The sequence below is a fragment of the Coffea arabica genome, chromosome 10c (assembly GCF_036785885.1).
Source record: "Coffea arabica cultivar ET-39 chromosome 10c, Coffea Arabica ET-39 HiFi, whole genome shotgun sequence".
Classification (NCBI taxonomy): domain Eukaryota; kingdom Viridiplantae; phylum Streptophyta; class Magnoliopsida; order Gentianales; family Rubiaceae; genus Coffea; species Coffea arabica.
Window position 1 is genome coordinate 51,296,734 of NC_092329.1, and position 21,170 is coordinate 51,317,903.

The window sequence follows — 21,170 nt, forward strand, 5'->3', positions numbered from 1 at the left end:
CTTTCTAGCAGCAGGGCAACTTGTGGGATTTTTCATCCCACATCGGTATTGGGGGGGTTGGGTGTTTGGGTAGATAAGTCCCTCGCAGGGCTTCAAAAGTTGGGGATTAGGTTTATTTGCTTTAAACTTCTTACTTTCGTAAGAAAATTTGGGAGAAAAGAACATCCTTTATTGGAATATACAGTTAATTGCCTCCTCATCTTTGAAAACAGTCCCTATATTTCCCTCAAATCTACATAATCATCACAAATTTACATATTGTACAAGTTTGGATTTAATTATTGATTTTTACTATTATAATGTACGTCTAAAATGGTACTCAATTTTTTTATTCCATATCACATAACAAACTTCCTTCTTTTTTTTTTTCAAGCATATCATGTAACAAAAACAAACTTCAATTGTTTCTAAATGTGTGATATGTAGTGTTTTTTTTTTTTTTTTTTTTTGAGAAGTTCAAAGATCTTGATTCATCATGGTCTAGTGGTCATTCTTGTTGAGTTTTTCTTCGCCATTATTTTTTTCTTCAGTTGTAGAGACAATTTTCACTCAAACAATGTGTAAATAGTGTAAATTAGCAGGTTGCTTGAAAATGTAACATACAAGGCAAAGTCTAAAAGGAAAGAATTTTCAAAGCAAATTTTGCATAGGGGCCGACAGCCATCGTGCTAGGAAATTTTTAATGCAAGGATAATTTTTGAGAATTTTAATCAGTGAACTAAGTACAATAGGACAATAACATATGTACATTTTTTGGGTCTAGCTATTAATTTAGTGCCCTTAATATGATGTAGTAATAAGCAACCATTGCACATGTATGTTGTGTATTGGCATTTAGGGGTTGTACATTTCCTACTTTCGAGTGCCAATTCATATGCATTTGGGTGGAAAGAATGGTGTATTACCATGATGGGGAGAAATTACAGAGCTAGAGTAATAAGCAATTTGTACACTAAAATTTGAACATTATTGCTCCAAGCATAAACAAAAAGGTTTAGTAACATAGGTAATATGGATGAACAAGATAATTAAGAGATACCTGTGAGAGAGCTGGATACTGTTTGATTAGCTTGGAGCTTTCTTTCTAAAGAAAATGTGAAGATATATAAAACTGAAGAAGTTGAGAGTCCTTAGCTTTTGACTATGATGGAATGAAGTTGAATACAATGGGGGTGGCAGAAAATTGAATGGCAGCAGCTGATCATGAATTAAAGCATTTAACAACAAATTCATTCATCAATCAAAAGGAGGAATAAATTATACAGCTTAATTTCCCACGAGTAGGAAAATCATTTATCACGTTACATATTTCTTTTACCTCGTGATGTTTATTTGACCAATTTTTATTCGAAATGCAAACAATGCCTTGAAGCAAAAAGGAAAGTCTTGGAAGTGATGTTCAAGTTATTGAACACTGAATGTTATGAATCAGCTGGGATTTTGCTTAGAATGGTGATGGCCAGGACTAGAGGAAGATCTCCCTTCTTCAAGGCTGCTAGGAGCAATCTCTCCTGATTTTGCATGCATGCTTTGCTCATCAGATAAACTCTTACTCTTTTTGTAATCTACTTCGTTGACATGCACATCATCCTCAACGGAAAGGACTACTGTTTTTTGTCCATGAGGTCCTTGGACTATTGCTTCCTGGACCTTCAAGTGTTCATCCATGTTGACAATCTTTGTCTCTTCCACAGCCTTCTTTTTTCTCTTCTTCAAGAAGCACCAGAGGGCTAACAAGGAGCAAGCAAGGAACAGAAGACAGCCGAATGACACGAACACAATGATTATGACTGTTGAATGATGGTCTGGTGGCGATGGAGGCGGTGGTGGGAGGATATGAGGAGGTGGCGGAGTGATAGGGTGTGGTTTAGGTGGTGGAGTACGGTGGGGAGGTGGTGGTGGGGTGACATGAGGAGGCGGTGGGCTAGTCGGTTTGGGAGCAGGTGGTGGAATGACAGGAGGAGGAGGGGACCTAATCGGACTGGCAGGGGTTGGTGGAATAACAGGAGGAGGAGGAGAGGGCCTAATCGGACGGGCAGGAGTTGGTGGACTAACAAAAGGTGTTGGTGGGGGAGGAAAATGAGGGAAGTTGTAGTTGTTGACGGAGGCCATTGCAATGCTTTTGGAAATCTTGGGATGATCTCAGTTGGATGATGAGATAATCCAGGGAAGGGTTCCTATTTGTACTAAAGATTTCAGCCTGTTTCTTTACGACAATGCTTTCAAGCTTCCAAAAACGTGGCACTCATGTTAAGATTTGGAGTCTTCACATTTTGATTAGAGTGAAAAACACTTCTTCAACAGCTTCTTCTTGCCTGCTTATAGTTTCAGAATCAGATTGGAAGTGGTAATTATTCTTCCATAATCAAGAACATGTACAAATTGAATTTGCCCTTAAAAGACTTCTAAATTGTACTAGTGCTCGCTTAATTACAAGTATATAATATCTGAATGCTTGACTCTGAAAGATTAATGAGGGTAAACTTTGAAAAAAACACTCAAAATTTTTTTCTTTCTGCTGCCATCAGGCCAGAGCTGCACATTTAGTTGCTTCTGTTCTTAAAAAAACTGCAGCAAAATATTCCCTCAGCCAATTGCCCGTTATTAATCTAACATGCATAAGATTTCTGAATTCAGAAGAAAAGTCATGTTTTATTGACCAGTTCAAAGCTAAAAAAACGCTTTAATTACCGCCTAGATTACTTAAACCAGAGAACTGAAGATGATCCTACTTGTTAACTCCATGACATACCTCCGGAAAATAAGATGCTAATGTGATTTAGAAGATCAGAAAGGAGAAGCATATGCAAATGAAGGAAATGCAGAAATCTTAGGTAGCAGGGAGTCAGGAATCCTTTTACTTTGATAATCAGGCAATGGTAATCCAAAAAATGGTAACTAAAGCCATAGCAGGATGAGATATGGGGTTTCTTTCTGAGTGTCTACTTATATCTTAAGTCAAAGCTCTGTTAAGATCTGATACTTTAAAGAGCAAAGATTGCAGCATTTTTGAATCCCCATCCACATACTTGCATGAAGGAGATGAAAAGAGAACGAATAAAGCAAGCTATATTCCTGTTATAAAGAGATCAAAATGACCAGCTTGTCATTAAGGGAATCTTTGTACATATGAAGCCATTTCCTGAGTTCAGTTTACATCCTCGGTCTTCCATTATCAGCGAATTTCTTTACATTGGCACAGTTGGAAAAGAAAAATCTAACTGTCTTCTTGATGATGAATAATACAACAAAGAAGGAAGTGCCACTCAATGTACAAAGAAGCTCTATTTGCAGCATATACCTTGATCAAATGGGCATCATACCCTTGAAGCAGCAATAAAGTGAAAAAATGACAGGTATGTACAAGCAAGCTCAATTATATGGACATGCAAGTAGGATAATAAACTTGCTACTTTACATTCATTGAGGGCCTTGATCTGAGAGCAGAAATGAGAAGAGCAGTTCGTTCCAAACATCAGGTACTCCAGGTAAGCACCAGTGGCTACAATCAGGTACTGATGGGTTGTCACTCCAAGTCCCCACATGTGCATCACTTCTGAATGCCCCCATGGGAGTTACATGCAACACTGTGACAGGTATTGATGTATTCTTAGCAGCGTCAATTATGGCATCAGAAAACGGGTGCTTGTCCCTGCCGTTAACTTTTGACATGGGCTGCTCTGTTACTTTGCAATGCTGTCGGGATGCACTACAGATACAGATACAAGCATCAGTATAAGTCAACTAGAAATTTGGAAAATTGTTGTAGATATAAGAAATAAATGGTAATTATGCGAACTAGGGCCCAATTAAAGTTTGCTCATGGTTAGAGTGTTTACGGGAAAAGTTACCAAAAAGGAAACCTTTGACATTCCACCAATACAAAAACAGCAATAACAAGCCATCCAACAAATACTAAATGCTTCAGGAAAATAAAGAAAACAATATATTTAACATGGATGCAGCTGTTAATGCTAAAGAAAATTTAGCTGCTGCAAATTTATTCTACCAATGCACAGGAAGACTTAAATGGACATAGCAAAATCAGAAGCAAAATAATCCAAATGAAATCACTGCTGATTAGCTTCACCAAACATGACGCACAAAACACACCTCCAGTGGGTGGATTCGAATGTCCGGAAAAATACACGAGTTTTTCTGGTATTGATCCTACTCTCGACCCAAGATTTCCAAGTGGCCAATGCTGTTTTAAAAGCACCAGAAATTGGCATCCCAAGCTTCATCTTTCCACCAATTTGAAAGTACCAGCCCCTGTCTGAAGAATACACATCAGAAGCATTCTCAAGAAAGCGTAAAAAATTACAGTGCTAAAAAATGGCAAAATGGCAAGTGTAAAAGTTTTGACCTATGTATGCCTAAGAGAACTTTCCTTACAGGCTCAAAAGCAGACACGTGTAAAAACTTTTGTTTGACCACAGCAGAGAAGAAAAGTAAGGAGAATACTAGCATATATCATACTATCTTAATTGCCAGAAAAAATAACTGCTTCAACGAGAAAAATGAGACTAACATTAGATGTTTAATTGAATTAATACATACGTATTGAAGAAGGTAAACTCTTCTGCAAATAGATCTGTATCAGAAATTGCACTAATCCCTGTTTTTCCCATATTTGGGAAGAGACAAATAAGTACAGAACACATCTTCATGAATGGCAAAATGTTTTTATACCAACTTAGAACATCATCTTCAAGATTCCCAGGAAATGCTCACCATAAGAAGCAACATCATCTTAGCTCATAGATGTGATCTGACATATTTTAAGAGAATATCAAATTTTAAGTGTCTACCTCGGAGTTTATACCTATGGTTATCTGGTAATATTCAATTTGCACATTGATGTGTACTTGTGAACAAACCTACTTCTCATTTAATTCTTCTACACTACCATTACATGTCTCTACCAGTGGGGTGAATAAAGCATCTCATTAGAGAGAATTGTTAGTATGTTGAATCAGTTATTTTCAGAGCAGGAAGTCCTCAGCTCTTGCAGGAAATGGGAAGATGGCAGCTTCTGTGCTAGATTTGAAGGTTCAATTTCTCTTTTCCCCTTAGACTTAATGAGATTACCATAGAAACTGCTGCAAAAACCAAGGATACCACCCCTCCCCCTCGCCAGCCAAAAAAAAAGAGAATCCAAATAAGAAAAGCAACAGAAAAAGAAAGTATTGAACTCAATACCACGAAATTAGTCATCAATGATACAAGGACGGTGTAAGACTTATCTAGCCACTAGAAATCCAACAAACCATAAATCTAACACATAAACCATATAGTACTCAGTATAAGGGATAAAAAAATGGATGTCCAAGAATCTAGAGTGCACTTGAGTGTCAGATTAACCAGAAGAGTTTAGATGATATCAACTAAGATAACCAAAACAAGTATTGACAACGCATACGATGACTAGATGACTTACATGTCAAAGAGCTTTCCAGGTGTCCACCAATGCCCTGAATTGAAGATAAGGATATCAGAATCAACCCATTCTTTACTGATATCATCCAACCTATCAAGCTGAAGTGCTACTTTAACCCTCTTTGGAGCTCGCTTTGGCGCCTGGTGTGGCTGCACTAGGAAAATTGACCGGTAAAATTCCACTGTGAAATTGAAAGAGCCGAAACGAACCGCTAAATGCCTAATCTGTTTAGTAATCTTGCTTCCATTGATTTCATACACGCTCCTCTTATCATTGACCCCAGTCATAAGCATACACACCATAGATTCCCATTGAGTCCTACTCAATGAATCTCCAACAAAGACAACCCTTTTATCACGAAGAAATTCCAACGTCTCTTCCACATCAAACCTCGGAATATTACAATTCTTTGGTTGCCACCTCCACTTAAGGTACCCTTTATCTCGCCGACCATTAGCTAAACAATTAAATCCACGTTCAGCAAAAGGACAATTTGATGCATTATACGAAGGAAAACTATCATCAGCCACCCAACTTCCATCAAACACATTGCATTCTCTATCCAAATCAGGTAATGCACTATCAATATCAACATCTAACTCAGTTGATGTGCTATTCATATCAATCACTAACTCAGGTGATGTTCTGTTGTCAGGATTATTCATCTCTGGTTGAAAAGTTGGAAACATGAAAAAATAACCAGAACTTATAGCTGCAACAAAGAACAGCAATGATCCAACCACAATAATCCCATTAAATGACTGAAAAAACCAGCTCTTAAACATCCCCTTAGCTTTCAACTTTCCAAAACTCAGAAAATCAAAAAAGGCAGGCCTCAATCGCCAACAAACACTAAAATGACTGACCATCTTGAATGCAGAGCAAGAACTTAACTCTCAATAAACTGAAATTCAACTTAACTTAGCACCATTGCTTAAACAAGATCAAAATACCCAAAAAGACAGGATTTTTAAAGTAATGAACCAAAAACTTAATTGAAAATGAGCAACAAGAAAAACCCAGAAATAAGATTCTTTTTAGCAGCAGCAAGAAATGAGCTTCTTGAAAGGAAAAATTAACAAAATCTTACGGTTTTCTCTAAAGGGTCTTGCAGCAAAGTGCAGATCACGGGGTGAATGCTGTGGCAGTTGAGTTGAGGTAGCAATGGAAAATATGAGCAAAGGTGTAGGGTGTTTTTTGTAATTCCAGAGATGGGTGATGATGCCTGAGACAGCCGGTACTAGAGATGCTTTTATTGGTACGGATGTGATCTGTGAACTAAATATGGTGGCAGCTGATGTTTTGGGCTATTATTTTTTCGAATAAATACGAGAATTAGGGATAAATCACCTGCTGTAAAGTCCAAGGAATAAGATGCACCTCCGCAATTAATTGGAGCCTTGAACCTTCTTTGATTTTTTACCATGACGGCATCTTATAAAGTTCCAAAACTGTGGTCTACAGTAGTACTGAAGTTGATTACTTTTGGTGTTATGCTGGGTGTCTCTCTCTGTGGTCGGCCAAGAAGGTAAGTTGGGGAACGTTGCTGTTAGGTGTATTATGGCTTACACTTGGATATATCTTATCTTTAAAAATTCAATGGTCTAAATTATGTCATATTATCTCACTAAATGGTGCGGTACAATTTGGATCATCGAATTTTTGAAAATCGGATTTATCCAAGTTTTAGCTTTATATTGAGTATTTTGAAAAAAAAAGGAAATATAGAACGTAATCTTCTTAAATAAATGTGAGACGAGTTTCTCAATGATTATACACGCGATAGTAGTATCAAGAAGAACAAGTTAAATATGACTTCAATCTTAGCTGTTAACTTTGAATTTTGAAATTAAATTACTTATTTATATTGGATCAAATTGATTACTCAGTTTGAATTATAAAGCATGGTTATTCGTTTTTTTTTTTTATTTGCCAACGCACTTAAACCAACTGCTCTAGTTTGAACACTTTATGGGATTCGAATAGTGAATGAAAATTTGGATGACCAATAATGACAAGATACATTTTTAGGGTTTGATGACCGGATGTCCTGGAAGCAAATGTTAAGATAGGAGGCATTAGATTTTACAAATATGAGTTAGTATTCATATGCTAAATTAGGTATGTAAATGGTGCTTCGAGAAAACCAATTTTGGCAAAAATGGAACAGTTTTCTAGCTTTGTCTTATTTCTTGTTCCTTTACAAGGAGATGATATCCACCCTAATCTAAAAGCAATCAATTTGGCAGAACCTTAATAAATCATTCTTGAATCACTACTATTTTTTAATCATTTTTGTTTTTGCCCGAACAGGATTCGGGACTAAGGAGGTGAAAGACACTTTTTAAATCAATCTGGCAAAAGGGAATATTAAGAAGTATCTTCTTCATTCCTTTGAGATTATCAAATTCGCTCTAGTTTCTATTTTGTAAAAACAAAGAAAGTACATCATTGAGGACTTCAAATATTTTGTATAAAAACAAAGAAATTACATCATTTAGGACTTCAAACCTGTTTGGGGGCTACGAGATCCCGTCGCTAGAATGAGTGAAAAAGCACCAAAACAAACTTCCCTTATTTGGGACGGACCAAATTTTTGGCAACTATGATGGCTCCTATATATGAGCCATACACCAAAACAATGCCAAGAATGATAGTTTTATTTTATTTTTTTTAAAAAAAAAGGGTTTTTCTAATGAGTGCTTACTAGCGGTCATTAACGTGCCTAAATCACATCCTAACTTATAATGTATATGCAGACATCAACAATTATTACCCTTCCTTATATTTTATATACTTTTGCTAATTAATTTTATTTTTTTCAAAAATTTAAAGCTATAGTACATCTTAAGAAAGATGATGAAGGGAATTCGTTGAATATATACGGTAACGAGCACTCGTTAAACAGATCCAAAAAAGTAATAATTAGATCATAAATAAATAATAATAAATGTCAACTGAACTCTCTTTTCTTTTTTTAATCACACTCCCAGTATCATTTTTATTTTTTGACGTTTATTTATTAAACCATGTGATAAAATAAGTGGAGAGACTTGAAGCTGCCCGAACTTAGATATCATCCTAGGTCCTAAATCGCCTTCCCCCCTCCCGGCTTAAATTTCCTCTTTTTCATATGAGAAAAAAAAAATTTTAAATGACAAAAGTGCGATCAACAAAAAAATAGAGTAGTATTAACATTTCTCACTAATTAATAATAATAAAAAAAAAAGTTCACACTTCACGGTACTTTACTTATGCCGGCCAGCGCGGCACGATGACGAGCCAGCAACTCACACTAATCCTTAGGCGTCCTCTTCCGTTTCCACTCGCCCGCATATCAACAGACAAGATGGCCTTGCGATATTCCCTAGCAGCTATGGAAAAGCACAAGCCTTACGTAGTAATGCTGATTATTCAATTCATCTACACTGGCATGGCCCTATTCTCTAAAGCAGCAATAGCTGAAGGCATGAAACCTCCTGTATTTGTTGCTTATAGACAAGCATTAGCCACACTTGCCTTGGCTCCCTTCGCATTTTTCTTTGAAAGGTAGCCGAAAAAAAGAAAAACAAACAAAATCTTTTCTTTACTTTTTAAATTTTTATCTTCTTGTGCCGCGACCAAAGTTGATGGATTAACTCAAATTTTCTTCCCTTGTATACTTTGTGCAGCAAAGGCTCTCATCGACTAACACTCAATGTACTCTGCAAGATCTTTTTTGTGTCATTATGCGGGTATGAAATCGTTTTGTTATCTTGATGCAAATTTTTTTTTTTTTTTTATCTTTTAGCTCATGTAAATAAAGATGAATCCTATGACTCCTAACGCAGTTTCTTTTCCTTCTTCATGGGACAAATTTCAGGGTAACGTTAAGTTTAAATCTTTACTTCGTTGGAATGGATTACACTTCAGCAACTTTTGCTACGGCCATGACAAATAATATACCAGTCATGGTTTTCGTCATGGCTGTCTTATTAAGGTATCATCACAAATTTAAGTACGTACCAAAATTAATATTGAAAGTTTTCACTGAAAAATATAACCATCTTCATTTTGGTAATGATAATTAAGCAGGATTGAAAGCCTGAGTATAACTCAGTGGCATGGGATGGCCAAAGTGTCGGGCGCAGTTTTGGGTCTTTCAGGGGCTATGGTGGTGACTTTCTACAAAGGTCCTGCTTTGTATTCACAACATGGCAAGGAAATCTCAGACCATTCTTCAGGAACTTCTACTAGAGAAGAATGGATAAAAGGGTCTCTTCTCCTGCTCGGATCAAACTTAACATGGGCTATCTGGCTTGTCATGCAGGTTCTTAGTCTTTACTTTCTTTTGAATTAATTTTTTTTCCAATTATTTTTGGACTAATAAATTTTCTTTAAACTTCTTCATTCTTACAAAATGAAAAAACTTTTTAGGCTCCAATTCTCAAGCAGTATCCAGCAAAACTTCGGCTCACGACGTTGCAGTGCTGTTTCAGCTGCGTGATTTCAACAGTTTATGGTGCAGCTGTGGAGAGGAACATATCCTCCTGGAAACTTGGATGGGATCTTAATCTTTTATCAGTGGCCTATTGCGTATGTTGTTTGTTTATTTCTTCATTTATTTACTCTTTTTTAAATTTCTTCATATTCATTTTTATCTTGAAAAAAAGGTTGAACAGGTTATTGATTGTGTCTAAGCATGTCAACGGGTAAGATTTGATTTGGATTCTTTCTTTTGATTCACATCCAAACTTATTAAATTTAGTAAGACTTAGACCCAAACTCGGATCCTTATGGTCTAAAAAAGTAGATCTAGACCTCTCATGGGTGTGGACATCTCATGGGCACCCGTGCATATAGTGAAGAATTAAAGTAGAAATATTTTTAAAATATGTAGAGTTAAAAAATAACATAAATATTAGTTTAGGTGGTGTTTTCTTAGATTAAGAGAGTATCCTTTAATTTAACGATCATGACATCTTATTATATTCGATTTGCCACAGAATATTATATCATTTTACAAAATTATTATATACAAAATATATTTATACATGGATTTATGCAAGGTCTGATTTGGATCCGAATTTGGAATGAATCATAGAAAATTAGACTCTATCCAAATTCACAACTCTCTCACGGGGTTTAAATTTGGGTAGGGTGTGGACTTGAGAAATTAAACCCAAATCTATTAACATGCCTAATTGTATGCTTGCCTTGTGAAGTTAATATCAACTTTTGGGTGGGAAATTGTGTCATATTTACTCTTTCGGGAATCTAATTCCACTAGCTCCAAATCTAAACTGAACTAAAACATAACTTTAATCACTCGAACATCCTAGTCTAGCACTCTTTATGGTACATACCAAAAATCATGTCAGAATGATTAAAGCACTCTTTTTAAACAGCTTGGTTTCCACTCAGTACTTAGTCTACGACAAACAATTAGAAGCCAGATTATGAAACGTGATCATATCCGTTAATTTTTTTTTTTTAGTTCTTAGTTCTTCAAGCTTTACTTAGAGTACAACTTCATTTAAAAATTAAAAGGAAAAATAGCCATTTTGATCCCTTATTTGTGGATTTTTGTTCAATTTAGTCCCTTATCTATTATTGAGACCATTTTATTCCCATATTTTTTACTATAAAAGCCAATCTAGACCCTCTAACAAAAAATTGAAAATTTCTAACGAAGTTAGTTCTGTGCACAGTATGTGCATCAAATGACCTTTTTCCTTCATTATTATTAGAGTTGCATCCTATTTTATCCCTTATATATCACCATATACGCATTGGCACATGTGTGTGTGTGTGTGTTTTTTTTTTCAAAATTCTTTTTTTTATTTCAAATATAGACTTGTAGTGCACAGAATCGGCTCCATTAGGGGTTTTTAATTTCTCATCAAAAGTTCTATATTGATTTTATTTTGTGAAAATAAGGGTTTAAATTATGTAAAGAACAAAATTGGACACAACTTTGAAGATAATGGACAAAATTGGCTTATTATTTTTGGGTTAAGACAAGGGTCCAAAATGGTCATAGTGATAGATAAGGAACTAAATTAGTTACGACCCCAAAAATGAGGGACCAAAATGGCCATTTTTCCAAATTAAAATTTAGAAGTTAACAATAAGGATTAACTAGTGTTAAAAACACGTCCAATATGTGTACAATTAGGGAACTATTAAAAGTAATCAATTTTGTTTGTTACATATAAAAAATTTGTATAAAATTTTGATGAAAGAATTTTGCTTTATTTGGTTATAGTAATTTGATAGTTACAATACTTAGGGTGGTTATGAATAGTTATATTGGCAAAATATGATTAGGTAATTAGGGTAGAAATTAATGTTTGCAAGGGTAAAATTAGAAATTCAAAAGATGATAAAAAGTGTTTACTCCAACTACCCCCACTCTAGCACTATATATTGGGAATTATATATTTTATAGATATTTCCTACGCTCTCATAATAAAATAATTTTATCGCCCTGAATGCATGCCACAGTTCCAAAATTGGATTTAAACCTGTCGTTGTAAAAAACATTTTTAGGTAGACAGATGAAGTTTTGTCGAGTCTAATGACAAGATTTTCCCTGTTTCTCTTCCCCCTCCTTCTATAGCAGGGCATAGATGCTGGCTGCGATGTCCGTAGTATTAGCTAACCATGGGGAAAGGACAAGGGGAGTTCAAGGCTTCAAGCCATTCTTTTTGTCATCCCGGTCGTCGTCTAGAGTCTGCCCGTTGCTCTTGTGTACGGATGCTTCAGTCCTTGTGGGGTATGAACAAGATTAAAATTTCAAATTCATTAAAATGAGGGAAAAGAAGAAGTTGTTGGAGGCCCGTACACATTTCATTTTCATTTTTGTTCTGTATGGGAGGAGATCAATCTTTCTCGGGCTTTGCACGCAAATTAGTACTCCCTCCCTTTTTTTATAACTGACGTTTAAGAAATTTGCTCTTAAGTACTTTTATCTGTCGTTTTATTATCCCCATGCAGCATTAATTATTTTTTCACAATTTTACCCTTTTATCTCTCTTTTCATAATTGGTGGGAGTTAGTTTGCATTGCTTTTGGTCTAGTAAAACAGCACTATTTAATTGGTGTGCAAAACCTTAAACGTCAGTTATAAAAAAAGGGAGGGAATAGATAAAATGTTGGCTGTACACTTGACCGGTTACCTTACCTCAATTGCAGGGCATTGTTGTCACCGGGCTGTCGTACTGGTTGCAAGTGTGGGTGGTGGACAAGAAAGGGCCCGTATTTACTGCCATTTTCAGCCCGTTAGCACTAATTTTAACAGCAATCTCTTCGGCTATGATTTTTAAAGAGACGCTTCATTGCGGCAGGTTTGCACCTTGTCATATCTATCCAACAAACTGAAAATTTAGAATAAACCAAAAAAAAAAAAAGGAAGAAATATAGTTTTGGTCCTTAATATTTGAGCTGTGTGTCAAATTAGTTCCTAATATTTTGACCAAAATAAATATGATCACCAAAGTTTCTAAGTTGGAGCAGATTTAGAACAATTGAAGGAAATTCTACCACTATGAATGGTCAAAATCCAATTTCCATTAGTCAACTATTTTGACTTTGCATTTTAGTCCCAATAATTTGGAGTTTGAATCATTCTACTCTTTTATGTTTGGAATAGAAATGTTGAGGATTATAGGATGAAATTAGATATGAATCAGGTTGAAATTGTATTATCTGTAATGGTAGAGGATGGCAACAAGGCGGTTTTGAGGCAGAGAAAACTTTGTCCTACTAAAGTTCCCTTGGTTCCTACCTCGCCCTCATCCCTCCAATCCCCATCCCCGTCTTGCCCTACTATCATTATTTTTTTATTTGATTTAACTTTTTCAATTTATATAGATGTAATAATAGTTTTATTGATCATTCTTTTGAGGTTTTAGCAAAAAATTACATCATTTTATCATAACAACATAACATGTTATTTATTTCATACATATATTTACATGATAACAATAACATAGCATTTATTTTATATTATACACACACACATGCACACACATATATATTTGTATGTATGTATTAAAATATAGGTAGGGGGTAAGGCTAGGGATTGGAAGGGGATATGCCTTGACCTTTGCCCATACCCCCATCCCGCCCCCCGCCCAATTCCTCCCCTATGGGTCGGGCACTCGCCCGTCACCATCTCATACACACAAAGATATATATATATATATATAATGCCATATTAAAATATAGGTAAGGGTTGGGGCGGCGGGAGATTGGCAGGGGATATGCTCCGTTGCCCGCCCCCCATTTAATGTAGGGGAAGAAAAATTGCCCCCTCCCCTATTTTGCCCCGCCGCATTCCTTCCTCTACGGGGCAGACACTCACCCCATTGCCATCTCTATGAACTAAATATTGTAATACTAAAAACAAAAAGGAAAAACTAAATTAACTTTTCTTTTCCCTTTTTTGTATTTGGTCATACTTCTAATTTCTTGTATGTTTATTCTTTCTTGCATAATTGGTCTCAAATTTGACACAATACATTTAATCATATGAATGATTAATTGATAACGAATTTGATTACCTTTTCACTTATTCCCATTAACAACTATATGTCATTAAGTTGATTGAACAATAATTTTTCTTTTTTTTTTTGGCATTTCAATTGGTTATCAATTAAGTTTCAATTGAAATAGAGATTTTATAATTGTTTAAATTCTTCAACTTAATTGTCAATTTTAGATGAACATAAGTATAAATACATTAAAAATGTATTATTGAAATATTTGATTTAATATAAAGAAAAGGCAAGAAAAAAAAATCCTTACGAGTACTGCATATTTATAATCATCATTGTTTGTTAATATAACCATAATTCCTAACTATGACTGATTGAGGTTCATATGCACAAGTCATACAGCAATTTGTATTATAGTTTTAGTATATTATACACTGAAGGTAGGATTCTTTTCTTCCTACTAATTTTTCTTTTATCTATGATTCATGTGTTGTTGTTCGTTTGTAATTAATTTAAAAAAGAGATGCTCTTTAGGCTAAAGGATTGTGTTTGGATAGTGTGGAGCGCTTTTAGGGATTTTTATAGGGACTTCATGAGGACGCATTTTTTATACATTTATTCTAATTCGCATTTTTTTTTTCCATTTGAAATATAACTATCTGAAACATAAGGGACCATACTGAATCAAAATATCAAACATTAGGCAACTTCAATTTTATTTTGACTGCCAGATATTATAGTTTTTGGTTAGTTATTCTAAACTTACCTAAACTCAAAAACTTTCAGGGACCGCATTTATTTTGGTCGAAACATTAGAAACCATTTAACTCACATGTCAAATATTAGGGACTCAAAGTGCATTTCGGTCCCAAATAAAATTATTCTCTTGTACTGCCTTTGCAATTTACCAAAATGTAAGCCACCTTTTCATAACCAAATGTCACATCTACGTGTGTTTGTTTATATATACTGTAACTAAATTGTATTCTCTCTTTTCCAAGTAGATTAGTCAAAGCAATTTTTTTTTCCCGAACTTTTAGTTTTCTAATTCAACATCCATACGACTCGATGAACCTCGAAGAGGCTTACTCAAGTGGTACTCATTGAAATTTACTTCTTCAACGGGATTCTGATTTTTGTTGCTTATGATTTGTGGAGCAGTGCTGTGGGGGCTGTTCTAGTAGTGGCTGGCCTATATAGCTTTTTGTGGGGCAAGAATAAAGAGACCAAAATCCATGCAGATGAAGAAAAATCAAATCAGACTAAAGAAGAGGTTGCATTGGAGTGCATTACACCCACATCAACCGGTAATGAGGTTGGAGGAATGCAAACAGATGCGTTTCAAGACAAAAGGGCTTTCAGCTGAGGTGTGCCTGATTAAAGAGACAGAATTATTTTGTGTCTTCTTCTTCTTTTTTTTTTTTTTTTTTCAATCTGTAAATGAATTCTACCAAGAAAAGGGAAAAAATGAATGAATATTTAACGTTGTACTATGGATAATTTGGCATAGTTGCGTTAAATTCATGTAGGCATGTCAATGGAGCTCGGAATTACCTAGACGGCTAGACCCAACAAAAATCCATTATATGTTTCTTTGGATTCAAATTTTCAAACTAAATCCTGCCGAAATTTAGATGCTGTGAAAATGTTTTGTAGCAGCCAAACATGCATTGCTGTATCCTTTGACCTTCCTATGGGAAAAAGAGGGGTTTCTATCACCAATATTCAACCACTGAACCCTGGATTTGTCCTTCTAAAAACTTTCTTCAGCAAGTAACAAATTTGCATATTCGACAGTCACAGTTTTATTCAATTGAATAAGCTCTGCAACTAGAGGATTCCCTTGTAAGGGCCTCTGTATAATATTTAGCTGTTCCTTCTTTGCCAAAACTCTGCTGGTGAAGTCATTCAACTGCTCTTTTAGTCTCTTCAAACCAGACTTCACACATTTCATCTTTTTAGAAACAGTTCTTACAGCATTTCCTACTATTTACTCAGACCAGCAACCAGCAACAACTTCTAAAAATGTCTCGTGTTGTTTCCAGAAACTATGAAAGCGAAATGGTTTTGGGTCAAAGTTTATAGAATCAATAACAGAGACACGCATTGGGGAATGATCAGACGCATTTGGTGGAAAAATTTCAGCTTCTGCCTTAATTACCTTAGAAAGCCAAACATCATTCACAAACATTCTATCAATTTTGATATAGATTAGTCTGTGATTACACCAAGTATAATAATAGCCCCTGCTAGGAAACTTACATCAATGTTATCAATACATTGATTAAAGTCATCCGTAGCCAGCAAATCAAAATCCACACTTCCCGACCTTTCTTCAGAATTTCTGGTGGCATTAAAATCCCCGAGAATTAACCAAAGAAAATTTCCAACTTTGCACCTTACCCCCCTGAGACAATCCCACAAAGCTCTTCTATCTTCTGTCTTATTCATACCATATGCAATAGTAAGAACAAAAGACAATTTCAAACAAACTGGGGAAACAACAGAAGAAATGGTTTGGTTTGACTGTGGGAATCCAGAAGCTGACACTTAAACATTTATTTCCTTCCAACAAAAAAGAACTCTGCTAGCATGACGATCAGAAGCATTATGCAGAACAGACCATTCCCGGCAAACATTTTATTAAAAATGCTACCAATGTCTTGTAGCTGAACTTATTTTCTTCATTATCAATAATATCAGTAGAGGTACTATTCACCAATTTCTGTATAGCAATCTGTTTAACAAGCCTGTTAAGACCTCTAGTGTTCAACAAAGCACTTTCATTTATGAGCAAAGGTAGAGGGTATTTCTTTTAATTTCAGAGGTGGGTGACGTCTGAGATAGCTAGTACTAGAGATGCTTTTATTGGCACGGCTGTGATCTATGAACTAAGCATGGTCGTGACGTTTTGGGCTATTGACGGCGATTATTTTTTCGAATAAATACGAGAATTAGGGATAAATCACCTGCTGTAAATTCCAAGGAATAAGATGCACCTCCGCAATTAATTGGAGCTTTGAACCTTCTTTGATTTTTTACCATGACGGCTTCTTGTAAAGTTCCAAAATTGTCGTCTACAATTGCACTGAAGTTGAGTACTCACATTTTTTTTTATTTGGTTCATATTTTTCCTTATAATCTTTTATTGGTTCATCCTTTAAGAAATATACTATTCAAAGGTCATCCAACGATGGAGGCTGTGGAGGTCTTTTTGGCATTTTTTTTCTTTTTTTTCTTTTTTTTTTTTTTTTGTGGGGTGGATTCGGTGGATGTGGACGGTTGGGCAATGCATAGCTTCGCAAGGAATAATTTTGCTCGTCTTTTTATTATGTAGATGGATTTTCTAATGCTCAATGAATCTTTTATACTACTCGCTGTGAGTCTTTGAACCAAACTACTTTTTAGTTTGATCTTGAAATCCTTTACATCCATTCCATATTTTATGCCCCCTTTTTTCTTTTTTGTTTTTGTGTTTAGTCATATGGATGGCCAGAGGCCCTTTACAGAGAATGTAGAGGGCGGGTAGCTACATTTCATAGTTATCACCCTAATTTATAGCCTGAACTTATAAGAGAATGAGGCTGTTCCCTGGGCAAAGAATGCAAGAATATTGAAAGGCAAATAGAGGAAGAAAATACGAGGACTAAAAGTCGTAATCTGAGTAAAAGAAAATGACAACAAGAGAAGAATTGCTCCGTCTATTAATCCAGTGTCTATGATCTACATTGCATGTTGCTTCTGTTATAGCTACCATATATTGATTCTCACCCTTCAACCATAAAAAACTGAATTTCAGAAAAACAACTCTCATCTCCCATTACTTCCATCAAATCTGTCAAAATTGCATAGATTTTACCAGCACTACGATGAAGTTTATCACCTGCAATGAAGTAATTTGTCTCCTCACCTACTGTTATCCAACTGCATCCAGGGGACTTTCTCACACCTTTTTCGTTCATGTCCCTCCTCAAAGAGTTAACCTCATCCCAGTTACTTAATGCAGCATATATATTCGATAGCAGAACATAAGGAGAAGAATTTTGGGGCTCCAGCTCAATGAGTTTCTCTGCTGCATGCTTCCCTCTCGTATCATCCCCATGTAATCTGCAGGCTGAAAGAAACGGTGCCCAAATCATTGAGTCAGGTTCAAAACTTAGTTTCTCAATGAAATCCTCAGCTTCCATGAGGAAGCCCCAACGTCCAAAAATGTCAATCATGCAAGCATAGTGGTCCAACCTTGGTTGAACCCCATATACGGCAACCATATCATGAAATATTCGTTGGCCTTCAGATACCATACCAGCATGACTACATGCTGTAAGGATACCAAGGAATGTAACTTCATCAGGCTTTACATTTGTCTGCTTCATCTGTTCAAAGACTTTAAAGGCATTTTTAGCATAACCATTTTTTGCAAATCCAACTATCATCGAGTTCCATGTGATGACGTCATTCCTGGTAACCATTTCATCAAATATGCACTCTGAACTTCTAACATCCCCACATTTGGCATACATGTCAAGAAGAGCACTTCCTGTCAATTCGTCCTCATTAAGTCCAGTTTGAACAACTAGAGAATGGATCTTTCTACCATTCTGCAAAGATGCTAATACAGAACAGGCTTTAAGAACGCTGGCAAATGTAGCTTGGTCAGGCATAGCATTGCATAACCGCATTTCCTGATAAAACTTTAAGGCCTCATCACTATAGCTATTCTGAGGAAGTCCTGATATTAAGGCAGTCCACAAAACTGTGCTCTTTGGAACTGGTAACTCACTGAAAAGAACAATAGCTTCTGTTTCTATTTGAGAATTCAAATACATTTGTAACAGAGAAATAGCCAAGAATTCATCATTTATTGAGATGCCCAACTTTAGAATAAAACAGTGGATTTGCTTACCAAGACACATTTTACTCGGATCACTGCATGCATCCAGAAGGCTGGCAAAGGTAACTTCGGATGGTTTTAGACCTTCAGCCAGCATATATTTGAATATACTTCCTGCACAGTCTATGTTACTTAGGGCGTAACCAGCAATTAAAGCATTCGTGGAGACCACACTCCTTTCAGGCATGCAAGAGAATACTTCTGTTGCAGCCCCAATAACCCCACACTTCGAGTACATGTCAATAAGTGAGCTTCCAGTATAAAGGCTTGTTTCCAGACCATATTTGATCAACAAACAGTGCACTTGTTTTCCTTTATCAAGAGCTTGTACGTTAGCACAAGCACTAAGTATGCTAGCTAAAGACACTTCATCAGGTGCAATCCCTCCCAATTTCATTGCATGAAACATGTCAAAAGCCTCTCCTTCTTCCTCTTCCTGGACATATCCCACAATAATTGCATTCCAGGAAACATTATCTCGTGTTGTCATGAGCTCAAATTGTTTCCTTGCATCCTTTAAAGCCCCACATTTTGCGTACATGTCCACCAGTGCATTTCCCACAAATAAATTCAAAGCATATTTTCTCTTGATTAGAGCAGAATGTAATTGGCATCCCATCTCCACATTTTCTAAAGAAGAACATGCACTTAGGATACTAGTGTATGTAAATTCATCATGTTGGAAACCAGCAATTGTCATACTCGTAAATAACTCAACAACTTCACAAGCATGCCCATTTTGTGCATACCCTCCAAGCAATGCATTCCATATTACATCATTTTTCTCACTTACTCCATTAAATACTTGCTTTGCAGCTTCCATTCGCTTACACTTTGCATACATGTTAATCAAGGAACTACCCACATAAACATTCGCATCCAACCCCTGCTTCATCGCCTTAGCATGAACCTGGACACCAAGCTCAAGGCTCGCCACACCTGCAATGGCACTTAATACACTTCCCAGTGTGGATCGTGTCGGTTTAATGCCAGCTTTTATCATATCCAGAAAGAATTTCACAGCGTCCATCTCATAACCAACCTTGCAATGTCCAGAAATCATCACATTCCACGTGACTACATTTTTATTAGGCATGTCTGAAAACAAGCGCCAAGCATCATCAAGCCTTCCAAGCCTAACACAAGCATTTATGACAGTCCCAAATGCAACCTGGTCTGGCACCTGGCCTGAGCTCCGCATCTCCTCAAACAATTCTAGCGCCTCCTCAGGAAAACCAGCATGCACATACCCTGATATCATCGCTGTCCAAGAGACCGTATCAGGTTCAATCAAGTCATCAAATATCCTTCTAGCATCATCCAGATTCCCAGTTTTTGAAAACATATCAACTAGAGCACCCCCACAAAATGAATCAAACTCATACCCAGTTTTTACAATGCTACAATGCACTTGCTTACCCAAGTCAACATGCATCAACCTAGCACAAACAGACAAGACGATAGCATAAGTAAACTGATTGGGTGGTGCTTCCCCCGACTTCCGCATCGAGGAAAATCGTTCCACTACATTTTTCAGCAACCCCTTTCTCGAATACAATGATAATATCGAATTCCAAGCCAAATTATCCTTCTTCTCTAGCAGAAAGAAAGCCTTTTCTGCAAACTCCATATCTCCACATTTGGAGTACAAATCCACAATGGCACCTCCAAGTGAACCTTTTGATGCGAACCCAAGCTTCAAGCTGTAAGAATGGATTGTTTTCCCCGCTTTCAAAGAAAAAATCAGTTTCTGAGGCATTTCGTCGAACAGTCGGCGGGATTGGATTTTCTTGCACTCTCGTAAGCATTTCTCCACTATTAGCTTATAAATTTCTTGACTTTGAAGTAATATGGGTTCAGAGGATTGAGTCTGGGGCAAATTCCTTAGCGGGTTTGCTGAGAAATTGCGGTGGTTATGGAGGGATGAAGAGCTTCTTCGGAGCTGCGGTAGCTTGAAACGGGTTGTGTAACGCATTGACCCGGAGATAACTGGGGCATGATTCAATTTGGCGGGCTTTTTGTCCCCACAGGCCTATAGTTTGGTGGTTAGGAAAAGTACTAGAGAGATTCCGGCCGACTAGTGTATAAACTACCGGATAGACCTATGCTCTATATGATGATTCTGTTATTTCCTTTTTCACACCACAAAATAATTTGTCATAATTAAAGGTAAGGGACAAAAGTGGTAATGCAGGACAAATTGAACCAGCTAACAACTAATTCCAAAAATTAAAAACACAAACATGATATGCCTGTACCTTAGTTTAGAGCTTTTAAAATAGGTGACTTGGACGGGTTTGGACGAGTCATAATTAGATAATAAATATAATTGGATCAATCTAATTTTACCCATTTAAAT

At 36.3% G+C, this 21,170-nt stretch overlaps 4 protein-coding genes across 4 annotated transcripts; 1 reads left to right on the forward strand and 3 right to left on the reverse strand.

Annotated features, from left to right (window-relative positions):
- Window positions 1-1,112: 1,112 nt before the first annotated feature.
- Window positions 1,113-2,308, reverse strand: LOC113713815 (protein TRACHEARY ELEMENT DIFFERENTIATION-RELATED 7A). Its single transcript, XM_027237601.2, has one exon. The coding sequence runs from the start codon at window positions 2,110-2,112 to the stop codon at window positions 1,429-1,431; it is 684 nt and encodes a 227-aa protein (XP_027093402.1). The 5' UTR covers window positions 2,113-2,308; the 3' UTR covers window positions 1,113-1,428.
- Window positions 2,309-3,078: 770 nt separating this feature from the next.
- On the reverse strand, window positions 3,079-6,790 carry LOC113713543 (protein trichome berefringence-like 7). Its single transcript, XM_027237299.2, has 3 exons — window positions 5,441-6,790; window positions 4,114-4,272; window positions 3,079-3,709 (listed from the first exon to the last, which is right to left on the reverse strand). Exons 1-3 carry the CDS (start codon window positions 6,307-6,309, stop codon window positions 3,421-3,423), a joined length of 1,317 nt encoding a protein of 438 aa, XP_027093100.1. The 5' UTR covers window positions 6,310-6,790; the 3' UTR covers window positions 3,079-3,420.
- Window positions 6,791-8,735: 1,945 nt separating this feature from the next.
- On the forward strand, window positions 8,736-15,525 carry LOC113714216 (WAT1-related protein At1g43650-like). Its single transcript, XM_027238006.2, has 7 exons — window positions 8,736-8,989; window positions 9,112-9,174; window positions 9,303-9,419; window positions 9,515-9,749; window positions 9,857-10,015; window positions 12,617-12,768; window positions 15,082-15,525. Exons 1-7 carry the CDS (start codon window positions 8,790-8,792, stop codon window positions 15,284-15,286), a joined length of 1,131 nt encoding a protein of 376 aa, XP_027093807.2. The 5' UTR covers window positions 8,736-8,789; the 3' UTR covers window positions 15,287-15,525.
- Window positions 15,526-17,581: 2,056 nt separating this feature from the next.
- On the reverse strand, window positions 17,582-20,936 carry LOC113713755 (pentatricopeptide repeat-containing protein At3g09040, mitochondrial). The gene has a single exon (XM_027237539.2). The coding sequence runs from the start codon at window positions 20,784-20,786 to the stop codon at window positions 17,688-17,690; it is 3,099 nt and encodes a 1,032-aa protein (XP_027093340.2). The 5' UTR covers window positions 20,787-20,936; the 3' UTR covers window positions 17,582-17,687.
- Between the last annotated feature and the right edge of the window lie 234 nt (window positions 20,937-21,170).